General features: G+C 35.0%; 2 protein-coding genes across 20 annotated transcripts; one reads left to right on the forward strand and one right to left on the reverse strand.

Moving 5' to 3' along the window:
- Positions 1-4,856: 4,856 nt before the first annotated feature.
- Positions 4,857-20,073, reverse strand: LOC105671066 (uncharacterized). Of its 9 annotated transcripts, none has more exons than XR_010888099.1 (6): positions 19,091-20,006; positions 18,811-18,970; positions 6,016-6,275; positions 5,644-5,806; positions 5,460-5,495; positions 4,857-5,066 (listed from the first exon to the last, which is right to left on the reverse strand). XR_010888099.1 is itself a non-coding variant. In XM_012364937.2 (4 exons), the coding sequence occupies exons 1-4, from the start codon at positions 19,190-19,192 to the stop codon at positions 13,674-13,676; spliced, it is 828 nt and encodes a 275-aa protein (XP_012220360.1). In that variant the 5' UTR covers positions 19,193-20,073; the 3' UTR covers positions 13,449-13,673. The 9 variants fall into 9 exon arrangements, 1 of the variants encoding a protein (XP_012220360.1); XR_010888097.1 differs by having other exon boundaries at positions 4,857-5,376; XR_010888100.1 differs by lacking the exon at positions 5,460-5,495 and having other exon boundaries at positions 5,644-5,922; positions 19,091-20,017.
- On the forward strand, positions 14,474-18,483 carry LOC105671067 (uncharacterized). 11 transcript variants are annotated; one of them, XR_010888092.1, is made up of 7 exons: positions 14,474-14,608; positions 14,774-14,871; positions 14,994-15,117; positions 15,186-15,706; positions 16,014-16,060; positions 16,130-16,348; positions 18,063-18,254. XR_010888092.1 is itself a non-coding variant. In XM_067347875.1 (6 exons), exons 1-5 carry the CDS (start codon positions 14,515-14,517, stop codon positions 18,170-18,172), a joined length of 951 nt encoding a protein of 316 aa, XP_067203976.1. In that variant the 5' UTR covers positions 14,474-14,514; the 3' UTR covers positions 18,173-18,175; positions 18,413-18,483. The 11 variants fall into 11 exon arrangements, 5 of the variants coding, with proteins under 5 accessions (XP_067203976.1, XP_067203975.1, XP_067203977.1 ...); XR_010888090.1 differs by lacking the exons at positions 16,014-16,060; positions 16,130-16,348 and adding an exon at positions 18,413-18,483 and having other exon boundaries at positions 18,063-18,175; XR_001100555.2 differs by lacking the exon at positions 16,014-16,060 and having other exon boundaries at positions 15,186-15,714.
- Positions 20,074-20,715: the final 642 nt, after the last annotated feature.

A 20,715-nucleotide genomic window follows, 5' to 3' on the forward strand; every position in this document is an offset into this window, starting at 1 on the left:
TCGAGAGAGACGGAGAGGGGAGCGCATGGACAAGTGTATGAGAGCAAAGAAAAAGAAGCTTAATAAATGCAGTTATCGTATTATAAGATAAATCCCATCCTGTATTTAATTACTTAATTGTGAAGTATAACATGGCGCAGTCGTAGTCGAGAGAAGTTCCAAAGAAATACGGTAAAGAAATAAGTACAGGCACTCGGTATCGAGGACAACGAAAAATAACCTCAAAACACGTGCACGAGACGACCGGTACGAGCACGACGAGACGCGATGGGAGACGCAAGAGGCATCAGCCCTATGAGAATGGCAGGGAACATTGCAGAGAACTAGCAAATGTGGCGTAGTAGATTCGAAAACTATCTGAAGGCGTCAGAAGTATCGAAGAAATCACAAGAGACCCAGTGTGCGCAACTCTTACATTACATAGGGAAAGAAGGGTTCAAAATTTATAAAACCTTTCCTATAGCAGAAAATGAGAAAGATAAACTACCAATCTTATTAGACAAATTTGAAGCTCACTTCCTACCAAAGGAAAATCTTTCGTATGAAAGATACGTCTTCTTCACAATGAGGCAAAAATCCGGACAGTCCGGACAGTCACTGGAACAGTTCGTGGTAGAACTGACAGAACAAGCGCAAAAATGTAAACTAGGAGAACTACAAAACAGCCTGATCAAATGTATGATCACCTGCGGAGTCCAGAGCAACCCGATGAGAGAGAAGCTGCTGCAGGATGACTCACTAACGCTGGAAGAGGCCATTCATCAGTGTAAAGTAATGGAAAAGGCGAAGATCCAAAGCAAGGAAATGGAAGCTCTGGGAGAATCTACGGGAACAGTCAACGCAATTAAATTATATAAGAAAGCGGGTCAAAAACAAGAAGTGAGGGGTAAGAGTGTCCACAAAACAAAAGATAAAATGATTTCTAATTGTACAAGATGTGGAAAGAATCACATTGTAAATAACTGTCCAGCATACGGTAAAGTATGTGGAAAATGTAAGAGGCAAAATCATTTTGCTGCTGTTTGTAGAAGTCATAATAAAATAAAAATAAATGAGTTAGAAAAAGAAAAAGGGAAAGTAGACACTCTTACGACTCACGAAAAAGGCGAATACTTAATTATAAGTGCGGTAAATAAGGACAATAAAGATGAGAATGCGTGGTACACAGAGTTAGAAATTAATAAGGTCAAAGTTAAATTTAAGGTAGATACGGGGGCAATGTGTAATGTATTATCAATGAATCAGTTAAAGGTGATAGGATTAAGTAAAGTTAAAATTGAACCTACAAAGGTAATGCTCAAATCATACACGGGTAATAAATTACAAGTCAAAGGTGTCTGGTCGGCAAATGTTAAAAGAAATAACAGAGTATACAAGATAGATTTTTATATAGTTGTAACCAATACACCAGCAATACTAGGATTACCCTCATGTTTAAAATTAAATGTGGTTAAGAAAGTCGACAGCGTAGAGGAAAAAAACGTATATACAGAACTAACCAAAGAATTTAGTGATACTTTCTCAGGGGTAGGTTGCATAAAAAAACCATATCACATTAAATTAAAAGAAAATGCACAACCTGTGATACATCCCACACGTAGAATAGCTCTGGCGCTAATGCCTAAATTAAAAGAATGCTTAACAAAATTAGTAAAAGAGAAAATAATAGAAAAGGTAGAAAAAGCCACCGATTGGGTGAATGCTTTAGTGATAACACAAAAACCGAATGGCAGCCTAAGAATTTGCCTAGATCCAAAAGATTTAAATAATAATATAAAAAGAGAACATTGTTTAATACCAACATTGGATGAAATTACAACTAAATTAACCGGAGCCAAAGTATTTAGCACATTAGATGCAACAAGCGGGTTTTATCAAATAACATTAGACTCAGAAAGTGCGAATCTATGTACATTCGGAACCCCTTTTGGTAGATATAAATTCCTTCGACTGCCATACGGAATAAAGTCAGCGCCGAAAGTTTTTCAGGAGAGATTTAAACAAATTTTTCAAAACTGTGAAGGATGCGATATATACATAGATGACATAATAGTGTATGGTAAAGACACAACGGAACATGACACAAGACTGAAAAAAGTATTAGAAACTGCGAGAAAAAATAATGTCAAGTTTAATTTAGACAAATGTCAGTTTGGCAAAGAGAGCGTTAAATATTTAGGACACAATGTTAGTGCCAGCGGAATAACGTTAGATGAGAGTAAAATAAAGGCGATCAAAGAACTGCAAACACCACAAAATAAAGAAGATGTACAACGCGTGTTAGGTATGTTAACATACGTAAGTAAATTTGTTCCAAACTTCTCAAGTGAAACAACACCGTTAAGAAATCTATTAAAGAAAGATGTAATTTTTACATGGAAATCGGAACATGAAAAAGCTCTAGAGGTTTTAAAAAATAAATTAATGACAAAACCGGTGTTGCAATTCTTTGATGTTGGAAAAGAAACAATTGTGTCTGTAGATAGTTCCAAATCAGGCGTAGGGGCCGTCCTATTACAAAATAATTTACCGTGTGCCTATGCCTCGAAAGCATTGACGGAGACGCAACAAAGATATGCGCAAATAGAGAAAGAAATGGCGGCAATATGCTTCGGTCTAAATAAATTTCATGAGTATATCTATGGAAAAAAAATAATAGTTGAAACAGATCACCAGCCGTTAATTTCTATATTTAAAAAAGCAATAAATAAGTGCCCTGCAAGACTACAACGGATGCTATTACAAGTACAAAAATACGATATAGAGCTAAGATATAAGCCGGGTAAACAATTAATAATTGCAGACACGTTGTCAAGAGCATACATAAAAGATAAAGCAGATGAAAATTTTGACAATTAAATACAAGCACAAGTATGTCTCATAGAATCAGAATTAAGCGTTACAAAACAGAAGCTACAAGAAATTACTAAAGAAACGCTGCAAGACAAAGAGTTAACAGATTTAAAGTTGGTTATCAGAGAAGGGTGGCCAAAAAATTATAAAAAACTAAAAGACAATTTAAAACTGTATACTAAATACAAAGATGAATTAACAGTAAGCGGAGATCTTATATTTAAAGGGTGCTGTTTAGTCATTCCAAACAAACTAAGAAAAGAAATGTTAGATAAAGTACATTACAATCACCTGGGGGTAAAAAAATGCTTGTCCCTGGCAAAAGAAATTATTTTTTGGCCAACAATGCATAATGAAATAAAACAAAAAATTGAAACGTGTCAATTATGCATAAAATACGCAAATTCACAATCCTCTGAACAGTTAAAATCGCATGAAATAGAAAAGTTACCGTGGAATAAAATCGGATGTGATCTGTTTGAACTACAAAGAAAAAAATATTTGTTAGTAATTGATTATTACTCTAAGTACATAGAAGTAGAAGAGTTAGGAGCAGACACCAGTAGTGTCCAAATAATTAAAATACTAAAGTCAATGTTTGCGAGACATGGCATACCGGTAACAGTAGTTAGTGATGGGGGACCACAGTTCTCGTCACAAGCGTTTGAAAACTTTGCTAAACAGTGGGAATTTACTCACATAATGACATCACCTACTTATGCGCAATCGAATGGAATGGCGGAAAGAAATGTACAAACAGCTAAGAAAATCTTCAAAAAAGTGTTCGAAGATGAAAAAGATATTTACTTGGCGCTATTGTTTTACAGAAACATGTCAATTGAAGAGAATTTTTCACCGTCGCAAATTCTGATGAGTAGAAAATTACGCACTACAATTCCGAGTAGGAAGAAAGAATTAATACCGAAAATAATAAACAGAAAAAGTTATCATACTACTTTAGAAAAGAAACAGGCAAATCAACAAAACTATTACAATAAAAAAGGGATAAAAGAGTTACCAGAACTCCAAATAGGAATAAAAGTAGGAATACAGTTAAAAGCTAAATCTAGATGGATACCAGGAATTGTAGTACGTAAAATTAGAGATAGAACATACGTTGTAAAAACAAACAATGGACATGAGTATGTTAGAAACAGAAAATTTATCAAAGTAATTAAAGAGGAAAATAATAAAAAGATAGACAAGGACCATTGTTTGTTTAAACAAAAGAAAGAAGGAAAGGAAATAGAGTTCCAAAAAAGCTATATAGATCTAGGAAGCGACAATGGAGAAACCGACATAGAAAATAGCGAAACAATAGATTTAAGTGAAAGCTTCAAGTCGGATTATAATGCTGCGACTAGGGAAGATTCAGAAACAGAAAGTGAAAGAATAGAGCCAAGTGTAAGTGACACTAACTCAGAAAATCCAGTAGTTACGAGAAGCGGTAGAGTCGTGAAACGACCAGAAAGGTTTAATTTATAAACTTGTAGGATAAGGGGGATGTTAGGGAACTGACCATAAAGGCCCGAGCACAGACTTTTACATAACGCATAAGGCATAATGCATAAAGCATAACGTAACGTTCTTCAACGCACAAGCTTGTGCATAAGGCTTTACATTCTAACCTTAAAATTATTTGAACACCGAAATCACATGGTGAGTAAGACGATACATAGAGAGCATAGAAATTTTAAATATCTTTTATTCAGTTTTTATTTTGAGATAGGATTTTGAGTTTTGATATTGAAAATAATGTTACAGAAGAAATAAATAGGAACACACAATATTGAAAAGAAAATCAAGAGAACTTTTTTTGTGATTATAAAAGTGAGAATGTAAGTATTTGCAAAGATATATTTTATATAATTTATTATATATGTAATTATTATATTATTATTATGATTATTTATATATACTTGAATATAGTTTTAATTTTCATCATTTTTATTAGAAATGGTCTGATCTATCAAAAAAAAGAAGGGACAATAAAAATAAGAAGAGAAATTGAAGAGTATTTATTCTCTAGTAAAGATGTAACTTTAGAAATTGCATTTACGACATCTGGCTGCGATTTTCCTTTTGATTTTATTTGCCTACTTAAACCTTTCTTTCGCGCATAATCAGAGGCACTTAATACTGATATTGAAGAAGCATCAGACTGGCATGATGTTACCGCGTCGCTTGATTTGTGTGAAAGTGAAGTTGAGTCTCTAAACACAAATATAAATTTTTTTTAAATAAAACAAATAAAAAATTTATTTAAAAAATGCCATAAATAAAAATGCTTGTAAAAATATTTATCTTTGATGTATTTTTGCTTGATTTATTTCTGTAAAAGACTGTTGTTGTTCAAGTAAAGTAGTTGTATTTGTAGGAGATACATTAACGTTTCTGCCACTTAAGCTTGTAAATCGATTTTGTTCCAATGATTCTGCATTGTTAACTTTTGAAAAATTCTGTTGTAAGGTAGCCACATTCGCCAAAGAGAGATTTTCTTTTTCGTTACTAAAGTTAAAGTTTCTAAAATTAGAAAATAAAAATTTTATTACAGATTTGCAAATAAAAGCGCTTTTAATTTTATATGAATTATGTATATATCTTACTTTTGAAGAGAAATACATCGTTTTGTCAATGGAGAGCTTTTGGCATGTTGCACATTAGTCATTGTTTTGAAAAAAGAAAAAAATGTCAAAAAAATTGCCGTAACATGCAAAGAGTTCTAAGACTAATATACAAAAAAGAAATCTTGATTATTCTAATTTTTCAACATCCTAATTTTTACTATACCTTCTTTTCTTAACGAATGGATCCAAAAATTGCATGTTGTTAAAAAACTCAAAAGTTTTCCTTTTTGATGCTCCACTTCCAGTAGTTGTTTCTTCCTGTCTTTGTTTTTTTTCTCTTGTGTATCACTCTCTTAATCGCGTCCATCGTGATTGACACTCGTCCACTAGCAACAAAAATAATATTAAATATATTAATTTTTCATGCTAGATCGCATGCAATCTAGTCTTGCTAAAAATGCTGCAGGCTGTATTTTCAGCAAGTAGTTTACTAGTTTACAATCTAACATGAAAAATTACACTGTGTCACTGGTTTAACATATGCAATTTAAAATCTGTTAAAATAAATTGCAATGTATAAAAATATATTATATACCTGTCATATTCAAAATGCTTGCTATTTCTGTTCAGGCATTCTGTTTTTTAAAAGTATCTTTGAAATCAGTCAGTTCCTTGTTATATATGTAAGGATAATCACGCACCAAAGAAATGAGCAAAGCATCTCCATCGATTTCATTTTGATTCTCTATTTCACAAACATTTTCATTTTCAGAATATTGAGAATATTGATTCTCTCCACAGAAATTTTCATCTTGATATTGAGAATCAAAAAAATATGAATCATGATCCATTTTCCTATCGAAATAAAATATATTAATGTGATTGTTATATATATTATTAATTTAGTAATTATATAATATAATATATATATATATATATATGTATATATATATATATATATATATATATATATTGTTTCGAACGCGCTTCTAAGAACGCCGGTCCGATGCGAAGCTTCGATGAACGAGCATGCTCGGTTTTTTAGGCCGCGTCTCGCGCACCGACTCACTTGACAATAGATTTATTTGAATTCGATTTTGGTGATTGCGAATCGTAGGGAGCGAGAGGAATCACAAGTGGACTGTATATAAATTTGTAGGATAGTAGCGCACCCGCGTGTGCGCCGAAAGTGATGGATTAAGCAAGGAGCTGAGGTGAAAGAGGCGAGACAACTTGAAATGTTTAACGGTCACAACCACTGTCTTTATTATGCGAATCACAATTTGTTGAAACACATCGTTCGATTCGACCGGAAGATCGACAAAGAAATTGTCTGTACAAAACACTTTCTCGATGAATGCCCGCTTCGGGACGACTTATCTTATGAACGTGTTTCTCTCGCGAGTTCGCATCGTCAATGTCAATACAATTTATCCTTCATTGCGACCGAAAACATCTAATATAGAGACTGCGCGGGTCGTAAATCCGCGTCTCACACAAAGAAGAATATTTGAAGGTCCGTTGAAGGACAACCGTTACAGAGACTTTAGCGCGAACGCGCACATCTCATGCACAACTTTATCTCACAATTGTTATATAATAAGTACGTACAGCCCGCGTGCTGTTACATTACCTTTATATTGCTCACACAAATTCTGCACTCGCGAGTTGGCACGAGGAGAATGCACAATGTTTATTATATAAATCTAACTTGTCTCAACATTGTCTATTTATTCATCAAATGGTTTTCACACAATTCACAAACTTTGATTTCGGCAACGCATGCATCGAATGCCTATATGTTGAGAGCGAGCGCGACAATCGAAATACTTGTCACCTCGCTCGTACGCTCTCACAAAGATCTGAGCAAGACAGCGCTAGGCGTGCGCTAGCAAGAAAAAGGTATCACCCGTCCTGCCGCAGGACTCCGCGAAAAGCACTCGCTGATCACGTGCGCGGCAAGTGCGTGAAACCTTCCACTAGTTCGGCGCGGTAATCCTTGCGATTACTTCGCGGCCGAGATTTACTTAATTCGATGTCGATTTAAAAGGAGCGAGTGCCCAATATGCATTCGTCTTCACACGACACGAGAGAACAACGGATTTCTCAAAATTCGATGTTCGTCCTTATCACACGTGCTCGACACGTGCCAAGAAACGCCGGTATGTATGTCGCGAACACTTCGACGATAATGTCGCGAGCGAAACTCCGGAAATCACTTTCAATTCCTCGAGACAACTAGAAGTACCACATGAGATTTCGGTCTCTCACTCGTCGTAAAAGTTCGCGAACGCGAAAATGCAGTTACGCGAAAACTTTTGAGTCGATTGAACCGAGGGCACGTCTTGTCTCGCCGACCATTTTCCAATGACTCTCTTTTCTTCTCCAAAAATGATTTTTCTATCGATCGCGAGCGGCGCGACGGTAACGCGTGGCTCACTCTAATTGGCCCAATTCTTTTCTCTTGCGGTGCTTACCGAGAGGTGCTGCCACGCGAGATAAGTTTTTGCGGATTATTCAAAATGTTGCAACCGATACTTATGAAATTTTGACCCGATCCTGAACATATATATATATATATATATATATATATATATATATATATATATATATAATTATATTATTATATTAAGAATATATAGTAGAATCGATAAGTGTACTTACCACGTATTGTCAACAAGAGAAGAGGTTAGAAACTGGTTGAAATTAGCGAACACAATTAATGGTGGACAAATCTAGACGCGTATCCGTTTGCATAACGCATAAAAATTCATCCTTACGGATTTTTCGACTCCTTATGCATCATGCTTTATGCATTATGCAAGATCTGCAGAACGAGGAGTGGGGATAGAAATAGAAGACTCTGATTAGTTGATTTTCTTATGCGTTATGCCTTATGCGTTATGCAAAAGTCTGTGCTCCCGCCTTAAGGCTCGAGATATCTCGATATATATCGAGAGAGACGGAGAGGGGAGCGCATGGACAAGTATATGAGAGCAAAGAAAAAGAAGCTTAATAAATGCAGTTATCGTATTATAAGATAAATCCCATCCTGTATTTAATTACTTAATTGTGAAGTATAACAATGTCGTTCGGATAGTAATTAACACGTTGGAACAATTAGATTTTTTATAGATGTTACGATTTGATAAAGAAAAATATGACTACTAGAACATTTTTCTGACCGCATTATTTTACGTACAACGCTACCGGTTGCATCAATTGAAACAATTGGATGTAATTTGTGTAAATCATTATGAATATCAATTTGTTCTGGAGTCCAATAACAAACATAAAATTTGTTGTATCCAATTTGTTTAATTGCTCGACTGAACTTTACATTAGTCTTTAAGTACTGTAATGAATTCCATAGATTCATGTTTGCGATGTCTAATTTTTCATTTGTATCTTCTTGGCAAACTTTATTAAGAACATTAAAACTTGGTACAAGTGGACCTAATTGTTCACCGTATGAAACAAAGTTTGTAACAAGTTCATTTCGCAATTGATTGGTCTTTTTGTTTTCTAATTCTTTTTTGAATATATCACGACGTACTCCTGACACAAAGCGTTTTTTTGAATGTGGACAATCACTTGCATCTACCGTCCAAATGTTGAATTTTATATCTTTACATTGATCAAAATTAAATGGGCATTTACAATAAATTGTTGCTGGACAAGATGGTTCACTACAAAACCCATATATTTTAATCAGATAACTTTTATTATCTATATTGATAATTTTTTTATTTTTGAAACTATAAACACAAGGCAATTTTTTTTCAAAGAAAATTAATTCTGTCAAAATGTGTGTCCAGCCAGGTTTTAAGATATAATAGTTTTTATTATTGTTATTAACTTTATAAATTGGTTTTACTGCTAACCATTGCTCCTCAGTTAAAGTAACTTGAAAATTTAATTTTTTTTAATTTAAAGTTTTGTATGTTTTTGAATTTGAAGTTTGATTGTGAGATTTTTCATCTGAATTAATTTTTTCATCAGAATCATTGATTGACATCTCACTAATCGATTTATATTTAATGAAACTGGAACTTTTGTCTGGAATATTTTTTGAAGTTTTATAAAGATTAAAAACATTATTTCTGTTTTGAGCAACGTAAAAATAAAGATTTACTGCTTTCATGCGATTATTCCATGTATTACAAATAGTTGTCCAAATTGGGTGACTTTTAGGATAAATTTTCCCAGTTTTATCACTAATATAGGTTTCTATTAATGATTATCTCGTTATTAATAATAATCAGTAATGTATTTGATATATGTTGATTAGCAATACAAGTATGCACGAATGGAAACGAAGTTAACAGAAAAAATTAGCACTCGGAAGCAAACTCTCTCGCGTCTTACAACCGCTCTCGCTTAGCTTGCTCGCTCGACTCAGCGCCATCGTCCGCCTCATAAACAAAATATAATCACGCGCATTCTAAATAATAATCTTTTGAGCGGCAACAAAAAAAAATGTAACGCGCCTTCCGAATCCTACACTCGGCCATCCGACTCGGTGTCCGACCCGGACAACGAACTAGAATTAATCCATGATTTCATGTATTCAGCGCAGGTGATGGTACGTAAAAGACCTGCATTTCCTCCTACTCTTTCTACATCGTAGGTATCATTTAATTTTACCTTTGTTATCTTATAGGGACCCGCAAATTTTCCCTTTAACTTTAATCCTGAACCAAACTGAGTCTTTTTGATCGCCACTAGGTCGCCTAATTTATACAGTGTAGGTTTGCGTCGACGTAAATTATAAGTTTTTCGATTTTCTAACTGTACTTTCTTGATCTGCTCTTTTGCCGATTGTCGTAAATTTTTACGATTGGACTCGAACTGTTCCCTAAACTCTTCCTCAATCAGGTTCTTCAATTCCAGATCTGCTTTATCGCGCATTTTAATACCGAACATCAGTTCGAAAGGCGTTGTATTTGTGCTTCAATGATACGTGGCGTTCAGAATCTGCTGGACCCGACTCACGTGCTTGTATCATTTTGACGGATCTTCTATCGCTAGCTTACTAATTACCGATATGATCGTGCGGTTGAGTCTTTCTATCTGCCCATTAGCTCTAGGCAGTCCGGTAGTGATACACAAAGATCTTATCCCTTCATTCTTGCAGTACTCTTAATATTCATTGGAAGTAAAGACCGTGCCTTTATCTGAAATTATTTGCATCGGATTCCCGAAAACGGACTTCTGTAATTCCAGCTTGCTTATGACCTCCTTTGAAGTAGTAGATTTCACAGGGTACAGCCAAACAAATTTAGTGAAACTGTCTATGACTGCAAAAATGTGATTGTAGTTTTTATTAGTCGTCTCTAAAGGCCCTAGATGATCCACATGGTAAGTATATAGTGGTATAGAGTCCTTTTCTATAGGATGTAGAAATCCTTCCTGTCTTCCTTGTTTTTTATTGAATAATATGCATTGAACACAGTTCGCGATAACTCTTTCTACCTTTTTTGTTAACTCTTGCATATAATAGTTGCGTAGAATCAGTTCTTCGATCTTCTTTACGGCAAAATGTCCTCTCTCGTGGGAGTTTCGAATTATTTCTTGCTGCATTGTCCGTGGTACGACCAGTAGTTCTCGTCCTTCTCTAAAATTGTAAAGTATTCCATTCGCATAAAATAGTCTTTGTATTTGCGATCTTTCAATATTTCTATAATAAGCTTGATTTCATTGTCCTCTTCTTGAGCTTTTGCAATTCTAGAGATTATACCGCTGTCGATAATGCACATGACGGGGTATCGGCTTAAAGCGTGTTTACATGTTTCATTCTCGCGCCGGATTTGTGTTCCACCGTCAAATCATATTCCTCTAGTAGGAGTGCCCACCTAGCCACTCGCGTCACCAAGTCTTTTTTATTAAGCGTCTTCTGAAAAGCGGAGCAGTCAGTCACTACTTTAAATTTGATACCCAAGAGGTACGTTCTAAATTTCTTTAAGGCCTCCACTATAGCCAAGACCTCCAACTCATAACTGGTGTACTTTCGTTCGGCTGGTGTTGTCTTCCGACTAGTGTAGTAAACTGGATGCATCTGTCTATCATCACCAGAGCGCTGCAGTAACACTGCACCGTATCCGTCTTGACTAGCATCAGTGTGTACTTCTCGTCCTCTGGTCGATAGATTTTTAACACCGTGTCTTCGGTTAGAGAACGTTTTAACAGTTCATATGCGCGCACTTGTGCTTCATCGAATACGAATTTTTCGTCTTTTCTGAGCATGTCACTTAACGGCTTAGCAATCGTGGAATAATGTGGTATGAACTTTCGGAAGTATCCGGTCAGGCCTAGGAAACTTCTGACATCTTTTAATGAACGCGGCATCGGACGTAATAACGTTTCACAGCTATTGTTTTGTCCGGAGATGGATAATTCGACGCGTTTATGTATAAACTGGCATTTCTTAAGGTTAATTTCTAATCCATGCTTGCTCGCAACTTGAAGTACAGATATCAATCTCTCTAATCCGTGTTTTTCATTATTTCTGGGAATAATTAAGTCGTCTAAATAGGTAAGTACTAATCCCGCGTTAATTAATGGACGAAAAATATGATTTACGAACCGTTGGAAAACCACCGGAGAGTTACATAATCCAAACGGTACTTTTAGGAAACAATACTGTCCGCTATGCGTCACAAAGGCGGTGTATTTTCAACTTTCTTCATTAACCGCTACGTGAAAGAATCCATTTCGCAGATTTAGAGTAGTAAAGACCCTAGCATCTTTTAATCGATCGAGCTGATCCTCAATTAAAGGTAAAAAGTATCTATCCTTAATTATTATCTCGTTAACTTTTCTATAATCAACACACACTCTTGGACTTCCATCTTTCTTTCTTACGACTAATACAGGACTCAAACGCGTACTCAAACGAGCATGATGCTATAATACCGTCTTTAAGCCATTCTTTGATTTGCTTTTCTACAATTTCACGCTTGGATGGAGGCAGTCTGCGAGGTCGAATATAAACGGGTCGCTCCTTCTTGACAACTATCGTCATCGTCACGTCAGTATCTTTAGTTTTTCTCGGATTGTAAGACGTCACTAATCTCGTAACTTCTGATTGTATAGATTTATCAGTGATATGACTAAGATCGACTTCAGAATCAGCCGTTACTTTAATTTGACCCAGAAAAACATCTCGTGAAATTTTCGAAACAGTTACTCCGTCTTTCTTTAATGTCAGTTCAGCCTGCTCTAGGATATTATTACCTATGATCATTACCATCGGCATCGCGTTACTTGGCACTACATGTACGTCTAGCTTAAGTTCCTCGTTATCTATCTCTATAACCGTCTCAAAACAGCCTAAAGAAAACACTTCGTCATTCCCAAAACCTCTCAAAGAAATTTGTGTCGTTTTTAATGTCGGCAATCCTATCTGCTTATATACATCTTCGCGGAACAGATTAACTTCACATCCTGAATCTATTAAAGCACTTACGCTTACTCCCTTTACTTTGACTAATTTATAGACTCTATTTCCCGTAAGATTTACAATATTATTTACATTTTTAGTTGGGGTGGCTATTGTCGGCTTATTGCTATTATTGCCTCGTCTCTTATTACAATTTATCGCCACATGTCCAAATTGATTGCACTTGAAGCATTTGGTACCTAACGATTTAGATTCGCAGTCTTTAGATTTGTGACCGCTTTCACCGCAATTAAAACAACGCAAAACGCTTGACTTATTCGACGCCTCGGTCTTCTTTCGGTTTTCAGTCTTTTACTGTGTACTTGTTGCCCCAGTAGATTCAGCTCCTTTGTTCCTACTGTTTTTATGCGAGTTGTACAGTGGATTCCGCTTTCCCGTCCTCTTTTGCGTGTCGTCGTACACTCGTAGTTTCTCCTTAAATTCGTCAGCGTCTTAGCACCAGATAGTATCAGCTTATGATTGAGGTCGTCTGTGATACCATCAACAACGTATTTCATTAACGCATCAGCTTCGATACTTCCTTTAGCAGCCAATTCCTTCATCGCAAGATAATATTCTTGTATTGATTCGTCCTTCTTCTTCTTGCGAGTTGCTAATACCTCGTGCAACTGAGCACTGTTAACTTTAGTGGCAAATTCCTGAAACAAAGCCTCTTTCAATTGATTCCACGTATATAAACCACGCTCACCTTGGAATAACTTGGCGAGACCAGTCAACGTTCACTTAGCAAATACTAATTTTTATATTTCACTCCAGCCAAATAAGACGGCGGCGTCTTCAAAGTCACTAATTCAGCGCTCCACCGGATAGGCATCAGTATCGTCAAATGTACGAATAACATTTTCCACGTCTTTGTAGCTCAAAGAAAAATGTTGTGGTTGCAGCACCACTTGTTGTTGCATCACTTGTCCTTTTCTTTCTTGTTTGATTGAATGGTCTATATCATCCTGCTTCTCACTCCTGTCATCGTTCTGTCCTTCGCTTCTATCGTCTTCCTCGTCGTCGTGCTCGAACTCCTCTTCTTCTGCATCGCATGCTAGCTGGCTTAAATCCATCAGGCCGCTGCAAATACGATTTATTACTTCTTGTTTTGTGCTCGTATAATCCATAGCTAATATATTGCAGATGGACACCAGGTCACCAACACCTAATTGCTGAGATACCTGTCTCATTTTAACTGAAAGTTCGTCTGTATCGGCTGAAAATTCAAATCCTCGAAATTCCAACAGTCTTTTTCGATTACCCTTATCACCTTCGTTTCCGAAAACTAAAGTATGGAACGTTTTGATAACTTTCGACGATGCTGATTTGATTTTGGCAGCGATGACAGAGATTTGTCCTAACCTCTCCATGGTCGGTCGATAAATCCGCTTGATAAAGTAGGAATCGATCGATAATCGATGCTTTTAATGGCCGTATTTCCGGTTGCCACGTCTATGTTCACCGGTGTCCATGAAATAAGATATAAGGAGACTCCACTCCGTAAATGGAGAATAAGTCAAGTTTACGTCGAAGTTTAAGTTCCAATTTTTGCCACTTGTAGCGCTTGTGAACTGTTTAGTGTAGAGTTCCTATAAGTAGAGTTGTGCCAATCATGATTGCTTCTGTGATTGGTTACGCCATTTTGTTCCCATGTTTCCGTTTCAATACGTCATCACAGTTCAGTTTGTTGATAACTTTGTGTCGGACTGGTTGCAATTTGACCAATTTATTTTTATAAGCAACGGTAAGTACGTTTTAATTTAAAAAAAACTGATATATATCGTGCGATAAATATTTGACGGAATTCATTTTTCTGCATATAAACTACTAATAGAAATCTAACCTCAAAGTGACAGTTTTGTTAATGCATACATATGTACATAATAAAATGTATTTATAATAATTACAGAAGGAAATGCCGAGTTGTGCAGCGCCAGGATGTCGCAGTCATTCAAGACATGGCACAAAAATGCACCGTTTTCCAAAGAATCCACAACGACGAGAAGTGTGGACAAAAAATATTGAACTAAAGTTACCAATAAAAGATGGTTTATTTTTATGCGATTATGTATTTCACTATTCTATTTTATTTAACTATTCTATTTTAATTTTCTCCTTTTATTTTATAGTACCATTTTCCAGCAAACATGTGGGAAAAGGAGCGTGTTGATGGAAAGAAGAAATTGAAAGTGCACGCTATACCAATAATATTTGGACATGCTATCATGCAAATGCAAAATAATAGAGCTTCAGGTATGATGATAAATGAAATATTTGATTTGTTGGGTTATTGTAATGAAAGGTAATATTGTATTTTACAGAGCATAGATCTAATGCGAGGTCTACACAGCACTCACCGATATTAGTATATACAGATCCATCAAGTAAAGACGTTGTGATATTATCTCAATGTGATGAAACCAGACATTACGAGAGTACAGAGCCTATGCAGGAATCTTTATTGGCACACTTAGCACCATCAAATGAAAATGAAATTAACAATGTACAACAGGAAAATAAGGAAGTGGATGCACAGCACCAAGAGACATGTACTAATATTCATGCTTCCAGTAAGCAGACTTTTTTATCGGAAGATGTACCTCTGGAGGAAAATGAATGCGATATCATTAGCAACGATGAAAGTGTACATAAACAGGAAGTCGAATTATTAACTGCACAGAAGAAATTCGCAACATCTGACTGCAATTGTGGTATGGCAGAGAAGTACAAAAAACTTGAGAAACTATATTTAAAAAGTGAAAGATCGAGGGTTTTAATGAAAAAAAATCACAACCGATTGCAAGTCATTATGAAGAGGAAAATTATGAAACTGAAAAAAATTGTACGTACGTATGTATCTTCAAACGGATTTAATAATAGACTTTTTAATTCTGATCAAAAAAATTTCTTAAAAATTCAGTATAAAAGAATGCCAAAGTGGTGTGATAGTACTTTAGTTAAAGCGTATCAATTAAAATTTGCATGCGGTACTTCAGGCTTCCCTCTCTTAGAACTTTGCATAGAAACTTAGAAAAATGGAAATTTTAAAACGGACTGTCTACGGAAATTTTCGAGTTTTTACGTATAAAAGTTTCACAGTTTAAAAACGACATAGATAAAGATTGCTGCATTGTTCTTGACGAAATTAGCATTTCTCCGGGGAAATGGTTTGATACGTCCACCAATACGTACGTAGGTAATGTAACTTTGCCAGGTCATAATAGTAACAATGAAGCGACACATGGCCTAGTATTTATGCTTGCAGGTGTTGCTCAAAGGTGGAAACAAACCGTGGCATATTTTTATTCCGGTAATAGTACAAACGGATCGATTTATAAGTCAATAATTTTAAATATTATTGAGGAAGCTAACAAAATAGGATTGCGTGTCCAGAGTATCGTATCCGATATGAGTGCTCCGAACCAGGCAATGTGGAAATCGTTTAACATTAATGTTTCTCGATATTCGACGGTACAAAATAAATGTGAGCATCCATTAAATGAAGGGCGACACCTTTTCTTCTTTCATAATGTTTGCCATGCACTTGAGAATTTAAAAGAAGGCATTGAATCACGTAAATGTTACTATTCCTGCGAAATTTGTTGATAAATATAACTTGCCAACAAACACATTAAGTTCGAAACATTTTACGGAACTAATTAATGCGCAGAAAGATTTACAATTGTCATTAGCACCAAAATTGCTAGAAGATTATTTAGATAGGTCCAAACACTTTCTAAAAATGAGGGTGAAAAATGCATACAATGTTTTGAGCCGAGATGTAAGCTCAGCGCTTAACTATTTAGCTGTTGAACATAATCGAGAAGAATACAAGATGACTGCTTGGTTGGTTGCACAAATTGCACGATGGTTTAAGATAATTAGTTCTCGAAGCCTCACTTTTGCTATTAGCAAACACGACAAAAAAATATATAGAAACAATAGAGTTTTTGTACGAATTTGTTGATTTAATTTCTTTATTAACTTTTGGTTCAAAAACAGATTTGAAGCCTTTTCAAAAAGGTATTATTATATCGACACTTTCGTGTATTGAACTGTCAAAATACTTGAAGAAGGAAATTATAAATTCGTTTTATGCGATTCACACAGGATTGCATCAAAAACTTGTTTGCGGTTTTTCGTTCAAAACATTGTACATTAAATGCTCTACAATTAAAAAGTAACTTAAAATTAGTAACTATTTTGCAACACATGCGAAAAATCTCTAGCAATTATGATGAAGATGATCGTGAATTCTTGCCCGACTTCTTTCAAATTTTGCGAAACATGAAAAAAGACTGTGATAACGAAACGCTCAATAAGCAGCTGCCAGTACTTGACGTGTTACCCAAAGATATAACTTTAAGTAATATTGAAATGAATATTTTATATAATGTCGCCGATTACATTATTACTAGTATTATAAAAACTAGTATTATATAAACTAATAGAGCTTGCAAACAATGCATCCAATGTCTTGGCAGTCGTAGACAAAAATTAAGGCACTACAGTAAATTAACAATAATAAAATGTTATAAAGAGGATACATTATTTTTTATTAACAACGTGACATTTGACTTCTTCATTGAAATGGAGAAAATATTTAGAAGTTATAATAATAGTTCTCTTTCCAGAAGTAACATTAATATACATAACTTTATGGTTGTTAAATTTAAAGAATGTTCTCACTTTTTACCAAAGTGCCATAACTTAAAGGATAAAATAGCATCCAGGTTTGCAGGGTTTAGGCTAAAAATTAATTCTAAAAAGATTCGCGTTAATAAAAATTGCACCCAATCCAGCAAAACGATGGCGATGCATCATAATATTAAGTAATGTTATTTCTTTAAGTTTTAATTGTTATGTTTATAAATTGTGATCGTTTGTAATTTCTTTAAGTATTGTCATGTTTATTAAGTGTTATCGTTTGTAATGTTTTATTGCGTAAAAAAGTGCAATTTCCAGTTTTAAAACAATGCATGTTTTATTTATTATATACTTACAAAAACGTAATTAAAAATGTATTTAAATAGAATTACTAAGGCCAGGTTGCACCAACATTAGTTTAGATTTCAACAAGACTTAAATATGTGTATATTTTTATTTTTCTTTATAAATAAATAGACACATATTAAGTCTTGATAAAAATCAAAATAATGTTGGTGTAATCAGGCCTAAATGTATTCTTTTTTTTTTAGAAAAATCATTTATTCATGAATCTATACCAGCCAGTTTGAAATTACCCGAGCTCAATTATGCAGAGTACACATACGAAAGGATCAAAAATGAATTTCATAACTGCAAATAGATGGCAAGTATGAATATATATGTGAATATATTTTCATTTGTAAAATATTGTGTACATAAAAAATAAAACTTTTTAAATAATATTACATTATTTAATGATTTCATGTCCTTTTTTGCATAAAAATGTAAATAAAATAACAAATATTATAAATAGCAAATAAGTATAGCAAGTATTGTAAATGTCCACTGAACCGTTTTTTCTACACACTTTTGATCTAATTTGACAATATTGCTTCCACAGTGAAGGAATTAAGTTTGATGTTACTTTAATATGTCTAAAGGACATAAAGTAATGTATAAGGACTATATAAATCATTCAAATCTACATTCAACGATTTTAAATTTTCTGCGCGTCGATGAATGTCACGTGGCTTCCGGGAACAAAATCTGGATTGGCACAACTCTACTTATAGGAACTCTAGTTTAGTGTGCGCGTAGTGTCAGTGTGTGTGTGTGTGTGTGCGTGTGCGCGCGCGCGTGTGTGTGTGTGTGTGTGTGTGTGTGTGTGCGTGCGCGCGCGCGCGCGTGCGTGTGTGTTTCCAAGTTCGCACTCATAAACAGGCGTTAAAGGACGACTCGTACCTACATCACTATTTAGTAACACAGAAGGCACAACTTCTACTTTTAGACTCAGTTTACCTTTTAGCATTCTAAAAATACTTCCATTACTCAACCTAGTAACATAGTATCTCTCAATGTCCTCTTCTTTAAAATGTAATTCACGAACGCCATGGGATTTTAATAATGGTTTTGTTTCAGGACGACAGATTACCTGCCGCCACTTCAGTAACATATCATCCTACGAATAAAAAATGTTTTTTAAATTATTGTAAATATTTTTTTTAAATACAAAATATATATTCATATACATTAATATATATTTTTTCGACATATTTAATTAAAATTATTACAAACTTACTGTACGTGGTCTGAACAAACTCAGCTTCTTCTTGATTTTATTTTGATACACGCTCTTAATATACCCAGTTTTGCAATCAGGCACAATACAACAGAATGGCATTGCAAAATAAATTCGCGTATATTTGTCAGAAAGGAAGATATTATTCTCACATATATGTCTTTCTTCTTGCTGCGACGCACTTTATGCACACACTTAATAGTTTACAAGCGCTGCGAGTGGCGAAAATCGGAACTTTAACTTTCGATGCAAACTTGACTCATTTTCCGCGGGCTGGCTAGCATGAGTGGAGTCTCCTTATATCTTACTTCATGCCGGTGGCTATGCCCGCCACGTGATTTTCACACGCTATTCGCACTAATAGTTCACACACACCTTTATTCCCTGGGCTACTCTTTATTTGGCCTTGTATACTCGTTCTGTCTTATCACACACTGTTCGTCTTTACGCGTTGTTCGTCTTCGTGTGTTCGCTTTGTCTCAACTCGTATACTTTGTCTACACACACTGTTCGTCCTTACGTGTTTGTCTCGTCTTGTCTCGTATACTTCGTCTTACCACGCACTGTTCGTCTTCACGTGTTCGTCTCGTCTTGTGTATTCGTCTTATTACGCACTGTTCGTCTTCACACATCGATTCCGCACGTGCTACTACTCGTATCCCGGCTGAGTCCCCAAATTGTAGGTTTCTATTAATGATTATTTCGTTATTAATAATAATCAGTAATGTATTTGATATATGTTAATTAGCAATACAAGTATGCACGAATGGAAGCGAAGTTAACAGAAAAAATTAGCACTCGGAAGCAAACTCTCTCGCGTCTTACAACCGCTCTCGCTTAGCTTGCTCGCTCGACTCAGCGCCATCGTCCGCCTCATAAACAAAATATAATCACGCGCATTCTAAATAATAATCTTTTGAACGGCAACAAAAAAAAATGTAACACGCCCTCCGAATCCTACACTAATAATATCAAAATTACTGAGAACCTCAATAATTTGATAATTACTCACTGCAGCTCTACTTGGCATATTTGATAGGAAACAATATACCACTCCTTAAGACTCTTAAAACTTTGTACAATCTTAAGTAAAGACTTTATTGCAAAAACTAAATATCATTCAATAATATACATATATCATTAATACCATTCAATTGTTTTATTACGTCATCAGTTTTGACAACTGGCAATCAAGGTTTGACAACTGGTTACCAAGAAGAAAAAATTTTTTAAATGCATTTTATTCTTGGAAAAATTATATAATATTAATAAATTATTCCATAACAACCCGAAAAAAAAAATAATTTTTTAATTTCCATAATTTTCATAATTACTTCTGCAGATGGAACGACGTATCGCTTGTCGCGTGGCAAAAGACGACGCGGTAGCTAATCAACTTACAATTTTTCTATAGGAACGATAAATTGATTAATTATCGCGTCTTGTCGCGCACCAAGCATTATCCAGACAAACTTGCACAGTCGCATAAACATATGCATAAAAAAATTGATTAATCCATATGCAAATGCATAAAGAAATGGTCCAATAATTTCCTTATGCATATGTTTATGCGACTATGCAAGTTTGCTGGATAGGGCCTTATATTGAAGACCGTCTTAAGCACA

This window comes from Linepithema humile, chromosome 1, assembly GCF_040581485.1.
Source record: "Linepithema humile isolate Giens D197 chromosome 1, Lhum_UNIL_v1.0, whole genome shotgun sequence".
NCBI classification, from domain to species: domain Eukaryota; kingdom Metazoa; phylum Arthropoda; class Insecta; order Hymenoptera; family Formicidae; genus Linepithema; species Linepithema humile.